We start from the raw sequence: 16,783 nt of genomic DNA, 5'->3' as shown, positions 1-16,783 counted from the left end.
TTTTTTTTTAATTTACTTTTTAATATGAAAAGTTTTTCCTCACTTGATTCGAGGGTCTAAGAACAGAAGTGATTTAAGTTCATGTAATCTAATTAATGTGACCGTTTCTCATCACTTCAAAGACAAATGCAGATTGACCTCCTCAGATAAAAGTAGGACTGTTTAATAATCTACTCCTGGTGATGTTGGTCACTGATTCCAGGATGAAAACATCAGTGTGTCCCAAATAAACCCTGGATCAACATGTACTTGTGTTCACCCTCGTGCGCATGCGCGATGTGAAATACCAGATGGCCCAATCACATTCACTATTTTAACACACGACAGAAAACTGCGCGTGATTTCTAGAAGATGGCGACCGCTCTGGTGGTGAGTGTGCAGCAACACACCGGCGGCTGAGTCCCCTCAGCGTCGGTTTGCTTTCATCCCCCGTGAAAACATGAATGATAAACACACAATGGCGAGTTGTTGAGACAGACACGTTCTGTGGTTGTGTAGACTTCCTGTTGTTTACCTGTGGCAGGTAACAGAAGTCGCTAGCCGGCGACCGTTAACGTAGCGGCGACACAGCCGTTAGTGGCCGTTGAGAACGTTGACCAACTGCCGCGGAAGTGTAGTCAGACTCGGAGACTGACGCCGGGGGAGAGCTCACTGTTGACCGGGTGGATACTCGAGTCGGTACCCCGAGACTGACTCTGATGCTCGGATGAATGAGAGGCGGTGCACGTTAACTGTCAGCCGCCTCCGGGCATTGCTTCACAACACGGTGCCAACTTCAGCGGACAGCTAGCTAAACGGGAGCTAGCAGCGGACGTACAGAGCAGAAAGATACAGGATTTAAAACTTCTGCTAGTTTAAAGCTGACGTACTTTAATAACTTTAGAAGCTTCATCTACAGCAAACAAACGTACAATTCATGCTAGCTCACGTTTCCTTTGCAAAACGCCCTCCACTCTACTAAAATTCATGTTGAGTTAATGATAGTAACTTTATTCATACAGCACTCAAATAACTTACAGGTTAAAATAAACTGCACAGAACACATGAGAAAACAAGAGAAGTTAAGAAGATTGGCAGCTTTTAGAGGATATAGTCAAATAAAACACAATTATAAACAAAGTTCACCTTAGTTTTGTTATGTTCACTGCAGCAGGAGTCAGTACTTTCCCATCTGTTTTTAAGTAATCTTGCATACAATTTTATTTCCCACTTCAATGTGTCTGAAAATGAAATCAACCCAGTTATTTTTCCAGACATGACACACCACCACCAGTCCCAGTTGGTAAGCTGTCTTTTCATGAGACAATAATGTTTATTGTTTTAAAGCTGTTTAAAAGCTCTTTTATTGTGAGGTTGTATGTCCATTTAAAGTAACATCTTGTCTTTTATTTGAGCTGGGAGTCCGCAATAAAGTTTTCTAATTTAATTTAAATGGAAATGAACAAATAACAAGTAAAAACTACAGAATACATGTAGAGTTTACAGATCAGCCATCACAAAGGCTCAAAAGTTTTAAGCAATGACTTCCAAACAGGGAGTGTGTTTTGCCTGATCTACCTGAGGCAGGGGATTCAAGAGCCTTGGAGCTCTGATGGTTGGGGCTTGTTCGCCCTCGATCACCAGCCTGGTTGGTTTATGAATCCTAATGTGTCCCTGTTACATTTGGTTGGTGGGATTTAGTCAGATTTACTTTATTATCAAAATCCATTTGATGCTAAATACATGGAAGCAGTGAAGTAATACAGAGGAAAACAACAGAGACGCACAACAAAAGTAAACGATGCAAAAAAATGCACATTCCTCCTTAAACTACTTAAACGCTATATGTAAAAATACCACATAAAGCGCCAACAAGTAATAAATTTTTGATTTTTTTTTTTAACAGATCCAACACTATTTTGAGAAATTATTTAAAGGTTTAAATTTTTTGAGAAAAAAAATCCTCATTTCAGCCTCTTAAATGTCAATATTTACAGGATGTTTTAGTGTTCGTCTATGGCGTTTATTATCTGATCACCATTTTTCAACATTTTTCACATTTATAGACCGAACAAGTTTACTAGACGGTATTAATAATGATTAATTGCAGCCCTTACACCTCCTATCCACTCTTATATACTCTCACCAGTATCATAGCCATGAGCATGAAAATATTATTTCCCAAATTTGAAATACAGCGATTAAACTAAAGACAAGTAAGATGATTAAATACAGCATAGCAGTGCCAGCTGCTGTCATCACAGATGGCACATGAGAAACACAGCAGTTTTAAAAAACCCAACTTTTTTTGACAATTCTCTGAAAGCTTTAATGCGTCTTTGTAAACGTTTTGTTTCCCAGGTGTCCTCTTCAGCTGCTACAAATCCTCAGAAGGAACAAAGCAGCGCAGCCATTCAGAAGGTTGTGAGTCCTGAATCGTACATCAAGCATCCATTACAGAACAAGTAAGTCTAGTTTTAGTGCTTTGTCCCCCCACAAGTAGAGTCATGAAGTTATCATGCAGATACATGAAAAAGTGCATTAATATAATTTAGAGCTGTCCCAAATTATAAATTTTCAAACGATTAATCTAGCGATTATTTTTTTGATTAGTCGACTAATCTAATGATGAATTTAACGTTACATGACCAAACAAAAGTAACGTAGTAACTGTAACTGTCGTTAGTAACTTGTATGAGGAAAAAAATACTGCAGTTGTAGGCAGAGCAGCGTCTGTCCTCCCGCCTGTCCTACCAACTCTTCGTCACATTTCTGCCCGAAAAGAAAACCTTTAACTCACTCAAGTGGTTGTGTTGATAGAAATCACCTCGATGGTCAGCCCTCCTGACCGAGGCTTCAGTGAACTTTCCCCCAGAAAACAGCCTCCGTCCCCGCGAGTGACAGAGTCACGCAGCGACCTGTTTACCGATGGTGGTTATGTAATAATGTAATTTAGCGTGAAAAACGTAACTCTTTCACCTTCCAGGATGTTTAGGTGGACGGGTTCTCAATCACTACACATTATAAACGGTCTGCGGGTTTAGATTGACAGGGGGGATACCTTGGAAACACCCCGACGTCATCATCATGATGTGTACCGTCACGTCTCTTTAGGAGCGGCAGCGCAGCTTTCTGTGTGAATTACATGGCAGTTCGTCTTTATTCCAGCGGTGCAGCGTCTGTGTGAGAGAGGCTATTCTCAGCCTCCGCAGGTAATACCACTTCCTGTTTGGGATGACGCGTCGACGTAAATTATTCATGTCGACGAATATATGTCGTCGATTAAGTCGACTGTGTTGACGCGTCATCCCAGCCCTAATATAATTCAGAATTTTAATGATGGGACATTGAAGAGTTAAGTCCTTATTGGTTATATGAGATTTGTCTAATCAGTTGGGACACTCAAAGGGGCTTGTGTTTGAGCAGGTTTATCTCATCCCAATACGAGGTTCAGAAGTTTCATTGTAAATCTCTTCCAGTGAAACAAGTTGTTAATGAGCCACTTGACAAATGAGCCTGCTGTCAGTCTAACTCTTCTCTGATTTGCAGGTGGGCTCTTTGGTTTTTCAAGAACGACAAAAGCAAAACATGGCAAGCGAATCTTCGTCTCATCTCCAAATTTGACACTGTGGAAGACTTCTGGGCGTAAGTTCAGTATTGCTGTACACTGCACATGGTGCATTAAAAGATGAGAGCTATTCATGATTTATGGTTAATGGGAATAATAACTTATGCATTATAATTTACATTTTCACTGAAATGGGTCCATTGGAATAATAATGTTTGGGTGTGAACCAAACATCAATGTTTTCCTACATCCTCACAGTCCTACTGGTAGTTGTTGGTTATGTGTGAAGTTATGTTGCACCATGTCTGGGTGCTAAAGGTTTTCTGTAACATACTGTTATACGTTAAATATCCTCCATCTCTCACAGATTATACAATCACATTCAGCTATCAAGTAACTTGATGTCTGGCTGTGACTACTCGCTCTTCAAGGTAAGAGTGCTCTTATAACTGTCTTTCAACAACCCACTCAAAACCTGTTTAATAGATAGTCACGTTGATTAGGGGGACAGGACAGTGTTGGAGCCCTCTCACACGTTCAAGAAATTAACAAAGCCGAATATCACGTCCTGTTCATTCTATACGAGTGAAATGGCAAATAAAACTTTGACTTCCGCTGGCAGAGGCATGTCACATCATGGCTTGAGTTTTGTTGATTTGTGAGCCTCCATCCTCAGTGATGCGTGGGTGAGGAGAATCAAAACACATTTTTTTTTTCCCAGATCTTCGCACCAAGTCAGGCTACACTTCACTTTATCTTCTCCAGTGGCCACAATGAGCCTGTGTAGAAAGGGTTAGTTATGAGCATCGGTCGCAACTAAAACTGGATCTCATCTTTCATAAATAATGTTGTATAGTTGTAAACAGAGGATCGAAAGATGGCGTCTTGTAATGCACTGTGGTGGTGACAAATTCCTGCTGTCAGATGCTACTTCAGTTGCCACATTTACATGCCGACATGGTTACAAATACATATTTAAAAAGACCAGCTGTTTCTAGACTGTTGCCATGATCAGCAGATGAATTTTTAAATTCTGATTTTGCTTGAGAATTGAACTACATTTGGTTGTGATCTAAAGGGGAAACTTGCAAATGAAAGCTTTTTCATGGAATATTTATGGTCTTGTAAAGTATGACCTTTTATTTGGATGCAGGATGGGATCGAGCCGATGTGGGAGGATGAACAGAATCGACGAGGTGGCCGCTGGCTGATAACTCTGTCCAAGCAGCAGCGTAAAGCAGACCTGGATCGGTTCTGGTTGGAGACGGTATGTTCAGTTCTGTTGGGTATAAATTACTTTAATGATGCCTTTTTATGTCTTATCTAGGGATGCACCAATATCGCCCCCTATTGGCAAAGTACTTCAATTACTTCAGTTCAATGATGGCAGAGGCCGGTGTTTATCTGTTGTGACATATCAGTTTTACATTGGCACTTTTATGAGCTTCATCCCTGCAATCTAGTTGTAAGTCTATATTAATACATATTATTGAGAAGGTAGCTGTGTAGCAGGCTGAAAGTGCTTTTGAAGCAGTTGTTTTAAAGATTTTATTTCTTTATTTCCCAGCACAAAAGGTGAATAAATGACAAGAAAAACAAAATGACAAACAGTTGGTGTCATCATTGGCCCAGAATTTCAAAAGTGGTGCATCTCTAGTTGATCTGTATTCCTTTTTTTTTTTTAAGGAAGACATTAAAACTAACAATCGCACTGAGTGTTCACATGAAAGCGGTTATCAAGTCTGTTTTCCATATCTAGACATGTGCACGGTTGCATAAAGACAAAGTGTTTTCAGTGTATGAATACTCAAACATGGACTATAACTGGCAGCAGACTGGAATGTATTACAAACAAAAAGCGATCTATATATTAGATGAATAGAAAAATAAGTTAAACACATAATCCAGGCTGACAGCAGCACAGTTACAGCTGCCAGAAAAAATCAACAACTGCAAATATATATAATATAATATAATATAATATCACAGCCCCATCATTAGGGCACGAGTGGAGCTGACTGTAACTACATTTGTTTATTCCATTAAAGTGTTGCTGAGATGTATTTTTATGGCATTTGTGACGAGCTTAGCCTTATTCTTTCAGCTGTAGCCCCCACAGTGTCTAACACACTTGGGAGCATGTGCAAAATAATTACAGAAATGTATTTCAAGGCGGTACTTTCATATCTTATAATGTACAGGGATTTAGTGTTTCAATATGTCTGTTGTACGATAATGTTGCCATAAAAAAGCACAATGAATTTGCTTTGACATTACTTGCAGCCAACAGGAAAAATAACTAAATGAAGACAGGAGGAGGCGCTCCTACACAGCAGCACACCTCTCTCAATCCATGCACCCAGCTCAGCATGATCTTCTAGGAAAGATGCTTTCATTTTCCAGAGTGCACGCTGATTCACTGTAGCATGTCATGGCTTCCTGGGACACTTGAGTCATTGTTAAGCGTAACACTTGTGCTTTTCCTCCTGTGAGAAGTCAAAATGTCTGCCTTGAAAAAGGAAGTTCTCCCCAATAACAAGGCATGTGGAAATAATGTGTGTTTTTCCTGCAGCTCTTGTGTCTTGTCGGTGAAGCCTTTGATGATCACAGCGATGACGTTTGTGGAGCCGTCATTAACATCCGAGCCAAAGGAGACAAAATTGCAATATGGACCACGGACTATGAAAACAAAGAAGCCATCACACACATAGGGTAACTCAAAGATGCTACAAATATTGGTGACAAAACATGTCAATTGCCCTTTTTACACATGTGATGCTACTTGAAGCTGAAATGAGCTACTTGAATTTTACACTCTGGAAAGAAAACCCCAGTGTCGTATGTAAGGTTGTCAGTGTGGAGCATCAGGGCCAGGGCTGAGGAGGGAAAAAAAGATCACGCACTTCAAGAAAAATGTTGAATATAATTTTGAAATACAATTTTGTGAATACAGTCAAGATGTTGAGAATAAAGTTGAGAGTAAAATTTCAAGATTAATCGACCTTTTGAGACTACATCAAACAGAACATGTGACTGCCTCAACAAAAAGCCTTGTGTAGATGAATTGGTGAAACTGTACTTCAGAATAGACTTTAGTAACAAAGAAATAATTTCTCTCTTGGCTCAGACTCAGTGTAGTTGTCAGTGTCAGGACTTTGAAGCGATTGTTACACTACACACACTCAAGGATTTTTCTTTCTTGAGGTGCACAATAAAAAACAAAAACTTCCATATTTTTTTTTCTCTCACCCCTGGCCCTGATACTCTTCTGTATTTCAGAGCTGTGCAGGAAATCCCTGTTGAGCAAAATATGTCTGCAGATATAGCATCAGCAGACAGCCTCACACAAACCCCTGTGCTACTGAAGGAGAATACAGATAGTTTAATATATAGGCTCGTCTCTGTGGGGCTTCTTGTGGTGTTTATTGTCACATATGAAGGTTTAGAAATGTCTTCCTGTGTGCAGTTGCTAATGTGCTTTACACGTCTTCCTTCTCTCCCTGCCTCTGTAGGCGTGTGTATAAAGAGAGATTAGGCGTTCCACCAAAAGTGATCATTGGATACCAGTCGCATGCCGACACGGCCACAAAGAGCGGCTCCACAACCAAGAACAAGTTCGTTGCCTGAAGACCATAAACCAGAATCATCATCCGAGCCTTTTCTGTTGCCAGCAGAGATTTTTTGTAATTTTTCTATGAATGTAAATCCACTAACAATCATTTAAAGTGGGGATAAAACGGTTTCCTTTTCGTTCGCCTGTTTGTTAACACTTCACCAAAGCTTTTGTTTCTGGTGGGACTACGTGCCGTTACAATGCAGCACCATCATTTGAGGACTTTGTTTTTGTGGTGGAGGGCTGAAGATGAGTAAAAGATGTTTTGATGCCCTGATTTCATTTTTAAATGCGGCTGCATATTTGTGAATTTATTTAATTTATCCACCTCTTACGTTTTTCATAAAGTACTTAACATTAAAGGCAAGAAAACAAAGTACAACATTTTCTACTTTGGTGCAAGCTGCAGTGTTTTTGTTAGTATTTTACATCCAAGTCAGTCAGTTTACAGTTAAAATGAATCGCATGGTCTAATTTTTAACCATGTGATAAAACCCACAAGAGATCTGAATTTTAGATGAGTCAGATGTTTTGTATTGACATTTTTCTTATTGCCAGTGTTACAAATGTGAAGTCTTGGTTTGAACTGCTTCAAGTTTCTTGTCAAGCAGCTTGTGCAATTTTATGTGAAGAGTTGAAATTGAGATGTTTATCAAAAGCAGATAACACACCTAAAGGTGCTCATGGTTTCTGTGAACATTTGCCAAGATCATTCTCGGATCCTTTTTTCCATCTGTAAAAACACACTCCTGTTTTTATGACTCGAGACACGAAAACACAATTCTGAAAACAAAAACAATTCCACACAGCTTCACATAGTTTGACTTTGTCATTTTCTGAAAAAAGTTATTTTTTCAAAAGAGTTATTCAAAAGTTACTTTTCTCTAAAAAGTAAAAAATAAATAAATATGTAAATATGTAAAAACAAACTCACCCAAATCCATTTTGATGACTTAAGACATGGGAAAAAAAATCTTAAAACTAAAGAATTCCTTTTGTTTTAGAAATTCACTATATTTGAATGAAATATAATTCATATAATATATATAAATTCACAGTATTTTTTTAATTCAGGTGAACATTTTTATGTGTGAAATCAAGTGCATTTTTTGGGGGGAGAGGATTATTTTTCAAAATTTTATTTTGAATTCTTTTTTTTTCACAATTTATTTTTCCGAAATAAGAGGAAATGATTTATTTCAGAAAAAAATACTTTTTTCCTGAATAAATATATATTTTTTAATTTTCTCCTGAATTCAGTGAGATCCAATTTCTAAGTCTCTAAGTCAACATTCTCTCCTGAAACATTTCAGTTTCACACAAAAAATGTGTCTTTATTGTGTCACGGTTTTCACACATGAAACTTCTTTTCAGAAAGGATATTTTTTTTCTAAATCTTTTTTTAGTAAGACAAATTGTTCAGAAAAAAATCACTTAATTTTCATTAATTTCATTTGGTTTCACACATAGTTTTTTTATTCACTACTGACTTGTTTGCTAAGATCCATTTTCTCTACGTCTACGTTCTCTCCTGTCTTTACAACTTGAGAACTGGTGAAAAGTTTTGACATTGACTTTTTTTGTCACTCAAGAGAAAACTAAAAGATTTACATCAAAATGGATGAAGGAAGCTTTGTAAATATGTGGCGCCTCTGATTACCACTTGTACAGCAAATATATAAAGTATGTACATTTTTTATATCGGAGCTGTTGGTTTACTTTATCTCTTATACGTATGTCCCTAGAATTCTGAGAGAAGGAAAGATACCAGTGATATTTTCCAAATAAACATTGTTGGGTAGCATATTTTCTGCTGAAGCCATGAGGTCCAGTACAAAAGTTAATGTGTTCATTTAAATGTCTTTTGTCGACTGCTTTGATAACGTTTACCATGTGTCATTATTTACATTCCAAACTTCATTTTGTTTGTGGCATGAACACATTTGTGTTGTGGAGGATTAAACTGCCTTGAATGTTACAGCCTGCCCGTGTTTCTAGGCAGTAAATGTACAAAAGATGGATTGTAAATAAACGTGTACAGTGACGTGTGTTCTCTTTAAATAAGGTGTTGATGAACCATTAATACAAGTTTACAAACATCAGCTGCAGCTGTAAAATAGTCAAATAAATATTTATAGATGAACTACACTGTATTTATTGACCATGAACAAAATATTTAAAACACAATTTGCAACTTTACAATAAACAATTGGTTGTTTTTACAGTGAAATAACTATTACACTATTAAAGTTTAACTATAAAAAATGCCATTTAATAAGGATGGTTATTAAAAACATTGTGTTTTTTTGTTTTTGGGTTTATGACCCCTCTATTGTCATGTGTGAAATCGAGTGATAAATTGTGTGTTTATTTGTGTTGAAATTTTTTGTCGGCCTCCTTGTAGATAAAAGATTTCTGTAGCAGCTGTAGCCTCAGTGATTTATGTCCCAGTTGGTCCAAACTTTTATTAGACACAAAGTTTGTGTGAAACTTTTTTTGAGGGGGGGTTAATATTTTAAAAAATATTTTTTACAAGAACATATTTTTTCAGAAAAAGTTTTGTTTTTTTTCTCAGAAAGTTACTTTTTCGAAAAAAAATATATTTTTCAGATTTTTTTGTTCTTAGTTCCTTATTTTTCTTTCCATAAGTAAAAAACAACTCCTGTTTTTATGACTTGGGACACGAAAAAAAAAAAATGTTCAGAAAAAAATATCTTTCTTCTGAATTTCTTCGTTCTGTTATGACCCTGACTCATTGTTGCCGACTCATTGTTGCTGACTCATTGTTGTGTGTATTAGCTTGCTCAGCTTGATTGCTGTCACAGGATTGGTCAGAGGGAGGCGAGAAGCCATTTTTGAACCACCGGCTGACTGCAGTCTCGGTCTAGTCTAGTCTGACTAGTGTCTTTGTTTGTGATGTGTCAGCTGGTTGTGAATAACTCGGCTGCAGTACAGTCTGGTACTTTGTAAACAGACAGACGGTGTGGTAGCACTGTAGGAGGGAGAGGCCTGACTCTCTGGTAATGCTTTTCTCCTGTTCATACTGATTTAGGAGTCAGGTAAGATTTTGTCTCTTGTTTATCTTTTTGATTTGTGGCAGGAAGTTGCAGGTAAACAGATTATTGTGTTGTTGTGTTGGCCTTGTTCTCCCTCTGAAGCTAAATAAATGCTACTTTATGGGAGGACACACATCATGTCATGTCTTGGGTTCCCTAGACCAGGACGTTACAGTTCTGAAATAATTTATTCCCTGTTTTTGTTTGGTTTCACATACTTTTTTTGCAGTGCAGTGCTGTAGCATTGTAATTAATCTTGCATCAATCAATCTTCACTCAATCTTCACACTCATATGTGAAAGTTAATTAATAATTTTCCATTTGTGAAAACGACTGGGATTTTTTTTTTTCATGTCTTAAGTCATAAAAACAAAAAACTTGGGGCAGCTGTTTCGAATCCCCGGCTCCCCTGGGGTGGAACTGAGCCACATGTCAAAGTATCCTTGAGCAAGATACTGAACCCCAGAACTGCTCCTGATGTGCAGTTGGCACCTTGTGTGGCAGCCACTGCCATCAGAGCTGGCGACTCATTCAGGGTGAACCCTGGCCTTCGCCCATGAGTAAAACTGGATTTGGCCCCAGTAAGTCCCGCAACCCCTCAGGGGGATAAAAGCGGCAACATCCCACGACCCTCACGGAAAAAGCAGAAAAGAAAATGTAACGAAAGTCATAAAAACAGGACTTTGTTTTTACAGATGGAAAGAAAAATAATCCTAACAATAAAAATAGTTCTAAAAAAAAAATCAGAAAAAAGAAACTTTTTTTCAGATTTCATTTCAGGATTTTGTTTTTTTTTTCATTTTTCTTTTTTGATTGGTCAGGATAATTCCTTATAGTTCCTTATTTTTCTTTCCATCTGTAAACACAAACTCCTGTTTTTATAACTTGAGACATGAAAAAAAAAATTCCAGTTGTGAATATATTATATATATAATATAATATATGAATTAAATTTCACACATGATTGGGACACTGAGTGAAGGTTGATTGCTGCGAGGTTGGCATAATGCTGTACATTAATTACAATGCTGCTGGTTGCAGAGATATTGTGTGTTTTTTTCTGTCAGATGTTTTGTTGGCTTCCTTCAGTAGCAGCTCAGTAATTTATGTCCCAGCTGGTCCGAACTGTTATTAGCTATATAAACTGCAGCTAGACTTAAAAGGGCTTTAAGTAATCTATGACATCCATTGACTGCTACTTGAGAGCAACAGCAGCAGCTCAGCCCCGCCCGCTCCGGTGAAATAAGCTCCTGTAATTGACACAATCAATCAAGGGACATTTTCACACCGGAGACAACTGAGAGGAAATTAGAAGAGAGCCTCAGAAATGTCTCCAGAGGTCGCAGGTGAAGAGTTTACCTCACAATGCAAAACACAACAAGCAGCCTTTGTTTAGTTGTGTTGCTGCTGGTGATTGACACCGAACAGCTGAATCCAATCTGGCAGCATTAAAGGGATATTCCGGCGTAAATTTAATCCATGATCTAATACACCGTGACACCAAGTAAGACCCCCCCCTCGAGAGATCAAGTTTTCCCACCGCTAGCTTAACAAGTTTAAGCAACCTCAGAAAAGACCGCGTGATAACAATACATTGCAGTATACGCCTCCACCAAGAAACCGCCATCAAAAAGCCACAAATAATGCTCAGAACAGCACCAAACTTTAGCAACAGTACAAACAGAGCCCCAGCACATAGTTCCAGGCATCAAACATCTGCTAGCTTTGCTGGATTTCTTTGAAAAGAGAACACAGCTCACCACTCTCCTGCAGCAGCTCGTTTTGGGAAAGCCCTGCGAGTCGATTACTCGAAATGCTCAATTCCGTTCTTTTTCTTCCCCGTCAGCTCTTGATAATAACTGTTATTAACTGGTAGGCAAGACACGTATGAACTCTGACTGCATTTCCATGGAGTAATAATCATACATTTTCATCCTTGAGCTGCGGAACTCTACTGCACTCGGTAATCGACTAGTCAGGGCTTCCCCACAACGAGCAAGTTGCTGGAGGAGAGTGGTAAGTTGTGTGAAATCCGGCAAAACTAGCAGATGTTTGATGCCTCGATTTATGTCGTATTTGTACCTTTAAAACAACTTTAAGAAGTCATACTATGCTAATTTTCAGGTTTATACTTATATTTGGGGTTCCTGGTAGAACAAGTTTACATACTTTAATGTTCAATCTTTGGTGAGAGTTGCACATGCACATTGCTTAACAGGCAGAGGCAGAGTAGGGCGGGGCATGCCTAGCAAGGTAGTGTGATCTAAAATTACGCTGCTACAGCAGTAGCAACTGTATGTCTGCTGACTGACTGGAGTGTTTATTTAAGGTAACTCCAATTATAATATCAAATTTTATGTTTTTACTCAATTTGAAAGAAACTCACTTTTTTTTTTTAAATTGTCAGTTAATCATTGTGTCAGGAAGTTGGAAGTTGTACCGTGTGTAAGTGTTCTATGATTCAACACTTAACATTCGACGACAATTGGATGCAGCTGGACACAACTTTGAGACACGACTACAAGTTTTCCAGCCATGGCAGCTAACTCAGACTCTCACAGTTTTTATTTCTTTTCATTTCTGTGATATTTTTCAGTAATAAACTTGAGACAAATATATATTTGTTTTATAGCTGTGTTCTTAAAATTCAGGGATGTTCTGCTCTTATATAGCCTGTACACTTCGTGAGCATAGATGAATTGGTACTGGGCATTTTGTTAATAAACAGTCAACCGTAAGACCAATCCTACATGGTGCGGGTGGAGTAAACCTCGCCTGGTGGATTTTTATTCTCCTCTTTTCAGCTGTAAACCGAGCACAGGTAAATTAACTCACTGCAGGTACAGTAAATCCTTCAGGCCTCAGATGTTTACAGATGTCCTCCTGGGTCACTGAGATTATTTGTCCATTTATTGTGTGTGTGTGTGTGTGTGTGTGTGTGTGTTTACGCGTGTGTGTGCACTAAGCAAAGCAATTATGTGCCAGATTTATAGTCTCTCCAGATGATGAGCACAGAATGTGATAAAATATGTTAATGTAATTAACTGCCCGATAATGTAATAACATCTCCTGATGGATAATTTAATTATTTTCCTCCCTGATAATAAAGCTCATACAGTACAAGCATACATCTCATTTATTGCATCAAAGAGATGTAAAAACTGATGCAAATTTTATCACATTCTGGCTAATTATTAAATAATCTTGTAGTTGTTATTCCACCATTAAGAAGTCTATGTTTTTTTTTTGATTCTGCCTGACATTTCAAAGTCTTTTAAAACGATATCTTCACGATGATGCAGCCTGATTGCGATCATCTATCGGCAGCGGCGTTAAGTATCGATCTGTGTAAAAGCTGCTTTCCTTCCTTGGTCCTTTTGCACTGATTACCACCTTGTAGCTGACAGCTGAGTTGTGGATGTGTTGAACCTGATGTCCTGACAGATGGAAGAGCTAATTTGAGCCGATACCTGTAGCTGTCAGAAGCAACACTGTGATCTTTCTCTCAACGCAACATTACGTAACTTTATTTTACCTTAATATAACAGCTCATGAATCATGTTGATGGTACAGTGTCTTGTAACAGGGTGAATGGTGCCTCCGTCACTTGTTTCTGCACTATGTAACATCAGTGAGAGGGTTGGATCACAATGTTACACATGTTTACTTCAACATACATGTTTTCAACACATAACATTGTTTTACATTACATCTAGCTGGGATTTGTATTTTCGACAGTGGCAACCTCAAAAACTGTCACAAAACCCAAAAATGCCAATTGCTACGTAATGTTGCTTAAAAGGTTCCAAAAACATATCGACATGTAGTTTTATTACAGGCCCATTCACTTAAAATCCATTTCCCCCCTGCAGGAACTTTACCCTGAGGGGCTATAGGAACCTTTGTTACAACTACGAGAGAAGGGGAGGACCCAAATACAGAAACACTCGAGAGGCAGACAGGAACCAGGAACTTAAAGTTGAGATTTATTCAACAAAAGCTGAACGATACACAGAAACCAAGAATCCAGGAAAACCAAAGATTTGTCAAAAGAACAAAAACACAAAGCAACACAGAAGCACAAGTACAAATAAATAAAAACACAAGGAACTACAAACTAGAACATACCATGAGGTCAAACAGAGAAATGCTGGAGGAGGCTGGGCTGAAACACGGGGGAACACCGGAGAAAACATAACGCACTGACAAAGACACGAGGAGCATAAAGACTATATCCACACACACTAACGAGTGGATGAGGTGCAGGTGCAGTGAGGCGGGGAAAAGGACAGGTGAGGGAAAGGAACGGAAAAACACTGGAAGGATGGAAAATCACACAGAGGGAGGAAATGAAAAGCAACACGTGACACACAATTTGAAAATAAAACAGGAAATAAGAGAACAACAAAAAACAGGATCATGACGACCTTTGGAGGAACTCAGTTCTCTCACATTATTTCACCCTCATTTGACTACCTGGGGATGAGGCTCAACAGCCAACTATCTATCTTAAAAAAAGTATTGTTGTGTTGCTGACGTCGAAGTGCCTCAAAATCGGGTTCAAACTGAGGACTGACTTAATGAATTCATCAGTTTCTACTCATTTCTAATGCAGCTTCTCAGCGTGACCTACAACGAGCAGCCTTAGGTTCACTGGCCGTAGAATCAAAGGGTGCTTTGATAAGACGTCTGTTTACGAGCATGCACGGATCAAAGCCCATGCTATAGGCCTGGACCGTATATGAATCTATTTCCCCACATGTGCATGCTAAGTGAATTATGTGATTCATAACTGGCTGCCGTGCATACAAAGCCTTACATAAGCTGCAGCGCTGCACCATCTCATGCCACTTCTCCACGACCTCGGTTTAGTCGTCTTAGTCAGGCTCGTACATGCGTGTGTTAAGTGATTACTAAATATCTGAACACAAAACCCGAGGCGTCAGGAAGCTGCTCAACCAGCCTCCGCTCTTCTAGTTTTAGCCTTTTCAGACTTTAAAACTCGGCTGCAGGAATTTGCCCCCATTCAGTGACGAGAACATTACTAAAGATAGGAACTGATGTCAGGCGATAAGGCCCAGCAAGCCGTCTGCATTTTGAGTCATCCCAAAGGTGTTGGATGGCTGAGGTCAGGGCTCTCTGCAGACCTTTCAATTCTTTCTCCCGACGAAATGAGAAAAACATCTCTATCCATCGCTTCCATGCACAAACTTTTATTTATGTAAGCTGGAGTACCAATAACCAGGAGGTGGATCCCCAAAAACCTGCTCCACAGTCCCACTTAATTGTTACAGAGATGTTGTCCCGGTCTCTTGGCCAAGGTCTACAGATGTAAACTGGCTGAGAGGCTGCGCACAGTAATAATAATAAACACATAAATACATTATCTGTGTATCTCTTTGTCATTTTGAGTTATGGCATCATACATTCACAAAGGCCGAGGGAAGAGGAGATGCGCCAAATACGTCTGCGAAAAATGTTAAATCGTCTTATTCTCAGAAAAACAGACAGGATAAAAAATATATCTAAACATTTTTTTGTAATATCAATATTTTATATTGATATTATAGGTGCAACAGGCAGAATAATGCATATGGTGCATATTTTCAGTCACAAAAAAAACAAAAAAAACATTATTATTTCCAACATCCCAACAATAAAAAGTGCAGAAAAGTGGTGGGAACACAAAGCCTCGGATGAAAAGACCTTCAACATATGTGGTTTAAGGCGATGAAATGAAGCGCGAGGTCAGAGTAGATCATCTCGCCGGGGGAAAAATGCATGAGGGCGCATCAAAAAGCCACAGCCTGGGCTCGGACACGTTGAACGAACACTCATCCATATGACTCACATCTACAACTTCAGCTGAACAATGCCAATCCATCCATCCATCCATCCATCCATCCATCCATCATGCCTCCGCTTCCACAGATTATATTTCATAGAGCAGCCAAAGCTCCAGTGTAACTGTGCCAGTGGTGATTCCCTCTTCTTCCACTGGGAGGCAGTAAAGCTTCACTCTTGTCGGCAGCTTCCGCTCCTTCAATCCTCCACTTACTGCGTCGGTAGAGAGAATTGGGATTCCGCTGAGTGTGTCTGTTGCACACACTAGGGAAAGAAGATATCTGTAAATAGCAGCTGTGTGTCTTATTTATTTATATACCCACCCATCACCAAAAAAAAAAAAAAAAAAAAAAAAAAAGAAAAAGAGAAAAATCCACATTACAATTCTCCCCATATCGCCCTCGGCAACTGTCAACCTCCTGCTCACCAGCCCCTGTACGGCACACAAAGGGGACAGGGAGAGTCAAGCCGTGCACTTGACTGATGTTTTTGTACCACCTTCTATGCACAAGTGCAGGAGTTATAAACCCGGGGACATGACACCACTCTGGACGAGGCTGCAGCACAAGAGGTTGCAGATAGTTCCTTCCATCTGCAGGAGGTGCCGATTCCCTCTGTGTTTCATGACAGACGCGTCACTTAACTATTCCTCGTTCGCAGCACCTCACCAGCGGCTGCCTCTGAGGAGTCTGAGCCGGGCTCAGTTGGTAGGCTCTTATCCGC

At 39.2% G+C, this 16,783-nt stretch overlaps 1 protein-coding gene across 2 annotated transcripts; it reads left to right on the top strand.

Moving 5' to 3' along the window:
• Window positions 1–247: 247 nt before the first annotated feature.
• LOC115569044 (eukaryotic translation initiation factor 4E-1A-like) lies at window positions 248–7,544 on the top strand. 2 transcript variants are annotated; one of them, XM_030396921.1, is made up of 7 exons: window positions 248–369; window positions 2,341–2,444; window positions 3,529–3,624; window positions 3,915–3,978; window positions 4,701–4,814; window positions 6,120–6,259; window positions 7,060–7,544. In XM_030396921.1, exons 1-7 carry the CDS (start codon window positions 352–354, stop codon window positions 7,172–7,174), a joined length of 651 nt encoding a protein of 216 aa, XP_030252781.1. In that variant the 5' UTR covers window positions 248–351; the 3' UTR covers window positions 7,175–7,544. The 2 variants fall into 2 exon arrangements, with proteins under 2 accessions (XP_030252781.1, XP_030252779.1); XM_030396919.1 differs by lacking the exon at window positions 248–369 and adding an exon at window positions 1,241–1,282.
• Window positions 7,545–16,783: the final 9,239 nt, after the last annotated feature.

This window comes from Sparus aurata, chromosome 18 (genome assembly GCF_900880675.1).
Source record: "Sparus aurata chromosome 18, fSpaAur1.1, whole genome shotgun sequence".
Lineage (NCBI taxonomy): Eukaryota > Metazoa > Chordata > Actinopteri > Spariformes > Sparidae > Sparus > Sparus aurata.
The sequence above is the reverse complement of the archived record's forward strand: the minus strand, read 5'-3'. Positions and strand labels throughout refer to the sequence as shown.

Excerpts from the sequence above, each read along its gene's own strand:
- LOC115569044 (XM_030396919.1), top strand. The coding sequence starts at position 1,256 with ATGACACACCACCACCAGTCCCAGTTG. Across the intron at positions 3,979-4,700 it reads GTGACTACTCGCTCTTCAAG|GATGGGATCGAGCCGATGTG; the intron begins GTAAGAGTGCTC and ends ATTTGGATGCAG. Across the intron at positions 4,815-6,119 it reads ATCGGTTCTGGTTGGAGACG|CTCTTGTGTCTTGTCGGTGA; the intron begins GTATGTTCAGTT and ends TTTTTCCTGCAG.